Source organism: Pipra filicauda, unplaced genomic scaffold, assembly GCF_003945595.2.
Source record: "Pipra filicauda isolate LSUMZ 115617 unplaced genomic scaffold, ASM394559v2 scaffold114_size2234877_pilon, whole genome shotgun sequence".
NCBI classification, from domain to species: Eukaryota; Metazoa; Chordata; class Aves; order Passeriformes; family Pipridae; genus Pipra; species Pipra filicauda.
The window spans coordinates 1,518,185-1,527,120 of NW_024103596.1; the positions used below are offsets into that span (position 1 = coordinate 1,518,185).

An 8,936-nucleotide genomic window follows, 5' to 3' on the forward strand; every position below is an offset into this window, starting at 1 on the left:
GTTGGGTCGCCCCTTCTGTCCCTGACGTGTCGCGTGGCCGCAGTGGCATCGCCCTTCGGGGCCACCCGGCCGCCGGAGCGGGGACGGGCCGGGTTTGGCCGAGTGCCCCGGCTCCTCTCCCCCCATGTCCCGCAGAGGAGGAGGAGGAGGAGGCGGCCGGGGCGGGAGGCAGGGCCAGCCACGGCCCCACAGCCCAGCCAAGCGGCTGAGCTCGGGCTCGGCTGGAGGGGCCGGGATTTGCTGGTTTGTCCTTAGTTTTTTTTTTTTTAATTTCTTTTTTTTCCCTCCCCTGCTTCCTTCCCTTCTTCCGCTTTCTTCTCCCTCTTCCCAGCCCACTCCCGATGCTGCTCCGGGGGTAAGGAACAGCCCTCGCCTCCCGCCCGCGACCCCGTCCCACTCTGCGCAGGGCTGCGGGGAGCCGGGGGGCGATGGGGCCCGGGGGGTGTCATGGGGATGCTCCTTTAGTCCTGGCCGCGGGGGAGGCTCCTCCAGGGGTTCCAGTGAGGACAGGATGCTCCCAGCGGGGCGCAGGAGGGCATTGGCACCTGGGTGCCACCGGGACCACGAGGCCGGCGCAGGACCAGTGCCACGTGTGACCTCGGGGGCCGGGGCGGAGCAGAGGGTGGCGTCTGTCTGGCGGCACCTTCGGCGAGTTGTAGCCGGGAGGGATTTCTGTTCTGGGGAGTTTTGGGGCCCCTGTTTGTCTCAGGAAGTACCGGTTCCCTCCGGGGCATTTTGCTGGGTGCCCCAGGGCGCCTGAAGCAGCGTGGGCGGGCACCCGGACTGCAGCTCAGCCTTTGGCCACCTGCTTCGGGGAACCACCGCTCCCCATTGCTCCGCCGCTGCTCCCCCGTTCCCCCCGCTCCCCAGCGATGCCGGCACGGTGTCAGTGTTCCGGGTGGGTGGCTGGGCGGCCTCGTGCTGTGCCACCTCCCTATCCCCCTCCTCCCCGAGCACACTCTGGTGCCATTGCAGGCATTTTCCCCCCATCACAGGTATCCCCATCTCTGCAGAGCCTAGGGCAGGTGGGTGATGCCCTTTGTGGAGGCACAGGTGGGGTGCTCTGGAGGGCAAGGGCGGTGTGGGGGTCACCCACCCACCCTCCCCTGGCTTTTCTCTCTGCAGGACTCATGGAGGGGAGCTCTCCCGCTGAGGCACGGCATGTGCCGCGGCCCCCCAGGCAGCACAGCCAGAGTGGCAGCCGGACCCCGCTGGAGCGCCCCGAGGCCGCCCATGGCTCCCACACCGTCCTGGAAAGCAAGGTGAAGGCACTGAAGGAAAAGCGGGGGGGAGGCCGGCCGGGGACCCCCGCAGCCACCCCCGAGCGCTCCTCGCCCAAGAAACCCCGGCCCCGGCGGGGGAAGCCGGGGGTGGATGTGGCAGCGGTGGAGCCACAGGCTCAGCTCCGAACCTACCTGACGGATGGGCTGCTGGATGGTGGGGAGCCTGTGGATGGCAGCCCCCCAGCCCCGGCACCCCGCCCTGGCACCCCGGGGCTCTGGCGGGTGCCGGCACACAGGGCGGATGTGCTGGGAGGCACCGAGCTCCTGCAGGACAAGGGCAGCAGGTCTCGGCGCTCTGCCTCCCTCCGTGAGAGACACTCCCGGGATGAAGAGGCACGAACTGCGCCGTGGGACCGGGGGGGTCCCTCTGTGTCCCCCCCTGCAGCAGAGGGCTGGGAGAGGCTCTCGTTGTCCGAGCGGGTGGAGAGGAACCGGCGGCTGCTGCAGGAGGTGCTGGGCCTTGCTGCTCCGGGTGTGTATTTTGGGAAGGTGGCAGCTGTTTCAGGAGAGCTGGGGGGTGTGGGAGGGAAAGGCTTTGGGGCAAAGTGGGGTCCTCACTGGCATCCTCCAGCCTCCCATGGTGTGGGTGCAACTCTTTGTTCCTTCACATCCTGGGGCTGCCCCATCCCCTTTCTTGGGATGTAGGGGATACCAATAAGATGTTCTGGGTGCTGCCGGTCCCTTTCTGGTGAAGAATTTCACTACTAAGAGCAAGAAACCCACCTTTTGGAGCCCTCTGTGGGCATTACTGTCCCTTTGGAAGCTGCCACCAGAAAAGGGAATTAATTTCTCCTTTGACAGCATCTGCCCCAATGACCCCATGGTCCCCCCCAACAGTCCCACCCAATGCCACGTGCTGTTACCCCATATCCTGTTCTTCTGGGGTCTCCCAGAGCCAAGCATCTGGGAGAGCCCTGCAGAGGGTGTTGAGATGGGGTAAGCGAGGGGTGCTGTCAAGGGGGGCCAGGGTGGGGGCCGCCATCCAGCCAGGCTGATGCCTTTCTCTGTCTTGCATTTCAGAGATGCCGGCGAGTGACGGCGACTGGGACTCGGGGGTCTCACTGCAGGATGCTGAGGGCTGCAGGTAGGTCAGTCCCAGCATGGCAGAGATGGAGGTTTCCCTCTTTCCCTCTTGTGTTTTAAATACATCCCATGAAGCAGCTCTGGGGAAGGGCTGTGGGGCAGCCCCCCAGCGTGGCAGCTGGTGGAGGAGCGTGGCCGGGCTCCAGCGATGCTTCGGTGCAAGCTGGGGCAGGAGCTGGGTATCCATGAGGTGTCTGAGCACAGGGGACCCCAGTCAGGACCCCTGGGCGGGAAGGGAGCTGGGGAAGATGATGGGACAGAAATTTGCTCCAGGTGCTTAAGAAGATTGAGGCAGGTAGGCATGTGTAATCTTGTTGGACTAATGATAAACCTTTGAGGTATGGACTAAAAATAAGGAGGTGGGATGGGCAGGTGAGCTGGGCAGCGGCGTGAGGGACTGGGGGCTGCACGGGGGAAGAGAGTGAGTGGGGAGAGGCCCCCAGGATGGTGGTTCTATTCCTCTTGGGTGGCTGGATCAATGATGGGGGGTGCAAGGCAGAGCCAGGGATGCTGCACCTCCTGTGAGTAGGGGCAGCCAAACCCTGGGGACAGCCTGGACCCCCCATGGTGCTGCACAGACAGGCCAGTGTGCGCCCACCCTCCTGCCCTGAAGAGGTTAAGGCCAGGCTTCCCAAAGCAACTGCCTGAGCTGATTATTTTAATCAGGAGGATTAGGGCCATGGCCAACCGGGAAGGCAGTGCTGGAGCAGGGAAAGCTGATAGGACCCCACCCTGCAGCTGGCAGCACTGAGAGTGCAGGGGAAGACCCCCTGCAAGGAAGGGAAGGCAGCTGGGTCAGGGGGTCATCCCAAACTTACCTGCCTCCCCATCGCTGTGGGATTTACAGTGGTGGGGATGGGAAGCAGCGTCTGCCTCAGTTTCCCTGTCCATCTCTGGGATGCCCATGGCATAAAGTGCTGCCCATACCCGAGCTGTGGGTGCTGAGCCTCCCCCCAGGGCATCACCTGTCACTGGGGGGGGAAAAGGGCACCCGCCAGGGCGTCCCCCGGCGCGGCTGCCAGCCCGCCCACGAATGGCGGCCGAGCCCCGTTTTCCCTGGGCAGAGCAGCCTCGTCGTCACTGTTAAACCACGTCTAATCCCTGTTATTTTTTCCTAATCCCCCTCCCCGCTGCGGGGCCGCAGGGCCTTTGTCCCTGGGCAGGAGCTCGAGCTGAGCCCGCGGCACGAGCAGGCCAAGCAGCTGCTGCAGCGCGCCCGCATGAAGGCTCGGACGAACCCCCTGCGCGCCAGCCACGACATCCTCCTCCTCCCCACCGCCCTCCCGCACCCCAGGTCAGTGCCACCACCCTGCCTGCCCCTCCCCTGCCTCCTCTACGGTGTTCCCAGGGCTGCAGCTGGGTTTGGGACACATACAGAGATGCAGTTGCCTGTGTGGAGTGCACTCATACATGTGCAGGCACGCGTGTGGAGCCGGGGTCTGACCCACTGGGTGCTCGGTGCAGCCTCTGACCCTGGATGCAGGAGCATCCCCTGCCTGACCTCTTCGTAGCACAGTATTTGGGGGGTGTTTAGTTAAATGGTGTTTTATGGTCACACGGAGGCATTAATGGCAGGAGGATGGCGTCTCACAGCTGATGGGACGTGTTTTCCCGGGGCAGACTCGCTGCTGGAGGCTGAACCAAAGCGGCATCTCACCGTGTGTGCTGGGTCATGTGCAATGTGGTGTTCCCGGAATGATTAACCACACACCTAGGGGCAGGGGAAGGGTGATGGAGGCTGGGCTGTGGCAGCGGGATAGTGCCGCAGCCTCTCCAGATTCCAGCTTTAGGCTGGAGCGGGAGCAGGACTGTACACAGCCAGGGAGCATCGGGTGAACTTTCCTCCTTGCCCCATCCTCTGCGCTGGGTTTTCCCCCTCCCGCCCTGCTTTCCCAAGGGAGCCGGGCAGGCCTTGCAGCTTTCCCGTGTCCGTCTGTCTGTCCCCACGGCAGGGAGCCCAGCGGGAGGCCGAGCGTGGCCCCGCGGGACGGCGGGAGCCTGAGCGACTCGTCCAGCGGGGAGTCGAGCTGCGGGCGGCCGCGGCGGCCGCGGGGACCGTCCCCATCCCGCGTCCGCTTCGAGGACGAGTCGGCCCGCGACGCCGAGGTGCGGTACCTGGAGCGGCTGCAGCTGCGGCACCGGCGGGCGCTGGGCTCGGCGCTCTCCTCGCCGGAGCCAGCCGGCAGCAGGCAGCCGGGGGACGGGGCTGGCCAGCCCAGAGCCCGGAGCGGCGACCTCGTGGCCGGGGGCAAGTGCAGCGCCTGCGGCTCCTTCCTCGGTGCTGCCCCCGGCCGGGGCACGGACGCACAAGCTGCCGCCGATGCGGCCCAAAGCAGCCCTGCGGCACAAAGAAGCATCCCGGGGGATAGCAGGGGGCCGAACGCTGCCCAGACAGAGCCCAAAATCAGGCCCCTGGGCCCCGGAGGGTCCCCACTGTGGATCCTCCCCTCCCGGCAGCGCATCCACACTGAGAAGATCAAGGAGACGTACATCGGGGACGTCACCTACATTGATGAGGTGGACTCGGCCCTGGAGAGCACCGACACCTCCGACGGCTGCCGGACGGACAGTGAGGAGGCAGGACCCCGCAGCCCCCACCTGCGGGGGCACCGGGACCCCCGGACTCGTGGGCACAGAGCCCCCCGTGCCACCCCACCGCCGGAGACGAGGGCCAGGAAGGGGACCTGTGTGGCCAGTGGTGGCTCCCACGCAGAGGACGGGGGGATCTCAGGTGGTGCCAAAAACCAAACAGGGGCTGTTTGCCCCCCGCCGCCGAGGAGAGCCAGCAGCCGGGAGGATGGGGAACCACATCGGTATCTGGGGGGCAGCAAGGGGGTGGGGAGCACCACTCATCCCCCACAGCAGCCCAGTGAGAGCCTGGACCCTTCCTCTCAGCTGAGGAGCAGCACCCCCATTCCAGGCACCCACCTCCCTGCTCCCCCCCCCATCAAGAAGGCCTGCTCCCAGGTGCCTTGCAGGAAAGCCCTCTTCTCCAGTGGCAGCCGCCGTGCATCGAGCCAAGGATCCCAAGGCCCAGAGCGGAATGCTGGCAGCGCTGCCTCCCCCCAGCCTGGGGGCACAGAGGGGCGGAGAAGTCCCTGCAGTCCCAGATGGCTCCCGGGGAGCCCCCTCCGTGCCTTGTCCACCAACAACTGCAACAACACCCACGGGCAGGATGCCCCGGGGGCAGGCAGAGGTAAGAGACCCGTGCAGGGGGTGATGGGGGGTCCCCAACAAAGCCGGCATGTGACTGTCTCGCTGTGATTACAGGGGCAGTGTCACACCCCACCGCTGGCCCTGCCACACCCGTGCCCCAGGAGGCTGCTCATCCCCCCGGGGAAGGTGCTGGGACACCTGGAGTGCAGCAGCAGCAGCAGCAGCAGCACCCGGCTGGGAGCGCAGCACATGGGTGAGTGTGAGGGGCCATGGCGTTCTGCACCGTGCAGCCCCAAGCACCCCTCCTGGGCGTTGCAGGATGCCACTATGCTGAGCCCCCTGAGGCTTCCCAGTGGGACTCGACCCTTCAGTCCCCAAAACCTCCCAGAAACCACAATATGAGGGTGACAGTGCGCCCATGTATGGGTGTGGGTTTGGGAGTGTGTTAGTGTGGGTTTGGGGGAGCTGCATTTTTGCTCCACAGCTGGTTCTGCCAAGGGTGTTACAGCAAATGTGATGGAGGTGTTTTGTTCAGTGTCACGTTCTCCCCTTTGGGGAAGATCAGCAGCCTTGGGGCTCCCCAAGAGTGATCCTGCTGCCCTGTGCCCGGCACTGTGTGTCTCAGCCTGGCAGGAGGGTTTGGAGGCAGTGCTGGGTCCTTTGAGCCCCTTGGCAGGATGTGACCCCTTGGGCCAGAGAGCAGGGGAGGTTTGAGAGATGTTAAACCCCTGAAATTATGGGGAAAACAGGGAGGGATTGCTTCGGATGGTGACAAACTTGTGCATGCTGGGTCACTGCTGTGGGGAGGCGGCTGCACCCTGATCTCACCGTGCACCTCAATTTTGGCTCTCAAGGCTGCAGAGGCTGGTGCAGGATGTGCCCCCAGCCTTGAGGCAGCTGCCAGTCCTGTTGCCCCCCAGACAGACACACGGTGGGTGACCATCATCCCTCTCCACCCAGGGAGCCGGGGCGGCCAGCGAGCCGCAAGGGCAGCAGCGCTTCAGCGTCGGGGCTGAAGAAGCTCCTGTGCAGCCTGAGCCAGAGCACCAAGGAGCGCCTGGGCCGCTTCCGCTGCTACAGCATGGAGCAGCTCCCAGCCCCCGGCAGCTCCCCCTCGGGGGGCCCTGGCATGAAGAAGTCGCCCTCCCTGCAGTCCCTGCAGCTGGTGAGCTTGGACATCACCCCACGCAGGGTGTGCCTGTGGGGAGACGGGCATCCCGCTAGGCTGGGGTGGAGCATTCCTGGGCATGGTGGTCCTGGTGGGGTGTGGGGGCATGTGCCACCTCAAACCTGCTGGGTTTGAAAAGCTGAGAGCCAACGGGGGAGTGGAATGGGGAAGGAGGAACTGCAGGGGAGTGTTTTGGGGTGGGGAGTCGGGAGTAATTTGTTTTGCAGTTGTGGGTCATGTGTCCCAGCCAGGTGAGCAGGAAGGTGCCTCCCTGGGAAATGCTGCTCCTTAGGCGGGTATCCTGGCCCAGGCTGGGGACACTGGCTCCTCCCTCCTCAGTGGTGGGTTGGGAGTGCTCCCAGGGGGTGGGATGCCCCAGTGACCCCTGCTCCTTCAGCACATCGGTGGGTGAAGCGCTGCAGTGCTGCACAGTGAGTGTGACTGTCCTCATCTCAGCCAGGTGCTTTTCCCCAGGTGTCACCCTTCTGCCAGCCCCAAAAAGCCTCCTCGATCCAGAGCCTGCATCCCCTCCTGGGCAAAGCACCCCGTGCCAGCGCCTACCTCCTGCCCCAGACCACAGCCGACAGGTAGGATGGGGCCCAGCACATCCCCACTGTGCCCAGGAAGGCTGTTGCTGGGTGCTGAGCCACATGTGGTGGCTCAGTGCAGCTGGGGGCCCCATCCTCTGGTCCCCAGAAGCTTCCTGTGTCCCCACTCACCCCATCTCCCCTCTCCCCACAGGAAGGGGGGCTCGGGGCCGCGGCGCTCGCTGAGCGTGGAGGACATTGGGGCACCCGGCCGGCTGCGCGCGGTGGGACGCGTGGTGGAGGTGTTCCCTGATGGCACCAGCCAGCTGGAGCTGCAGCGACCCCCCAACGGCGCCTTTGGGTTCTCTGTCACCTCTGGGCACGGCCGGCCCGACACAGGTACAGAGGGATCATCCCAAAGCTTTGGCACTGCACACACGGTCCCTCCATGGTGGCTCTCATCCCTCCCAGGAGCGAGCTTGGGGATGGGTGGAGGGGACTGCTTCATCCCCGCTGAGCCCCAGAGGGGTGGCAGTGGATGGGGGGATGCTGCCACGCGTGGCTTCAGCCACGCACAATCCCGTGTCCATCAGTCCATGGCTTGGGACACGCAGCCTGTCCCAAAGGCCGTTTATCATGAGTCAGTTGCTGTGCAGCCCCTGGGCACCCAGGCTGCGAGGGGCAGGGTGGGGTCTCACCCACCCCATCCCTCTCCACAGGCGTGTACGTGCAGGAGATGGCGGATGCCGGCACGGCCAAGCTGTACGCGGGGCTCCTGGGCGTGGGGGACGAGATCCTGCAGGTCAACGGCGCGGCCGTGTCGGGGCTGGGGCTGCCCCGCATCCGTGAGCTGCTGCTCCAGGCGGACACCCTGTCCCTCCGTGTGCTCCGGCACCGCCCGCCACCACGGTAGCCCTGGCACGGCTCCTGCAAAGCTCAGCGTGAGGAGAATGAAATCCCAACGATGTCCCAGGATGCTGCAGGATGGCACAGCGTGGACCAAGCTGCCTCATGGCACCAGGACCTGCCCTGCTCCGGTGCAGTACTTGGCTCACCACTGCAGTGGGGGCAGGCGGCTTTTCCAGCCCCCCCTGGAGACAGACCAGGATTAAGGACCCCCCCCAGACAGTGTCCAGTGTCTCCAGAAGCTGCCCCAAGTGTGGGGACAGGGAACAGCCCAGCCCTGACAGAGCCAGGCAGGTCTGTCCTGCCGGGCACTGAGGTGACCAGTGTGGGGATGCCCCATCTCTGTGACCCCAGGAGACAGGGGGCTCCTTGCTAGTGCTGCCAACCTGCACCCACAGGCTGGTGGGGTTCTTTTAAATTATTTCAAACTGAAACCCAAAAATATATCTCTGGAATAATGAAATACTGCCCTTGGCTTGCGGCTGGCATGGAGGGGCTGGGGTTCTGCTTGCTGGCATGGGCCGGGGGTGGGTGCCTGTTTTCCCATGGCGCTGCTGGGGGTGGGGAGGACCTCAGTCTTGGAGAGTTTGAGTTCTTTTTTCCAGCCATGGAAGGGGAAACTCGTGCCAAAATGTGTCTCTCCAGCAGACAGAGGTGGCATGGCAGCAATGGCTGCCCTCTGCATGGTGGTGTCCCACATCTGGGCACACCTGCCTGCAGCATCCCCAACATCTGAGCACAGCTGCCCACAGTGCAGAGGGGACCCCAAAACCTGCAGTGCCTCAAAAGCCAGGAGGGTGATGCCCAGCAGAT

The 8,936-nt window shown here is 64.9% G+C and overlaps 1 protein-coding gene across 1 annotated transcript; it reads left to right on the top strand.

The window, feature by feature from the left end:
- Positions 1 to 525: 525 nt before the first annotated feature.
- On the top strand, positions 526 to 8,662 carry KIAA1614 (KIAA1614 ortholog). The gene is made up of 9 exons (XM_039384163.1): positions 526 to 1,755; positions 2,304 to 2,367; positions 3,511 to 3,660; positions 4,319 to 5,562; positions 5,637 to 5,775; positions 6,483 to 6,687; positions 7,165 to 7,277; positions 7,432 to 7,616; positions 7,937 to 8,662. The coding sequence occupies exons 1-9, from the start codon at positions 873 to 875 to the stop codon at positions 8,128 to 8,130; spliced, it is 3,177 nt and encodes a 1,058-aa protein (XP_039240097.1). The 5' UTR covers positions 526 to 872; the 3' UTR covers positions 8,131 to 8,662.
- Positions 8,663 to 8,936: the final 274 nt, after the last annotated feature.

Bases quoted from the DNA above. Each gene is read 5' to 3' on its own strand.
- KIAA1614 (XM_039384163.1), top strand. From the start codon at position 873: ATGCCGGCACGGTGTCAGTGTTCCGGGTGGGTGGCTGGGCGGCCTCGT. The intron at 3,661-4,318 runs GTCAGTGCCACC...TCCCCACGGCAG, and splicing joins ACCGCCCTCCCGCACCCCAG to GGAGCCCAGCGGGAGGCCGA. The intron at 5,563-5,636 runs GTAAGAGACCCG...CTGTGATTACAG, and splicing joins TGCCCCGGGGGCAGGCAGAG to GGGCAGTGTCACACCCCACC.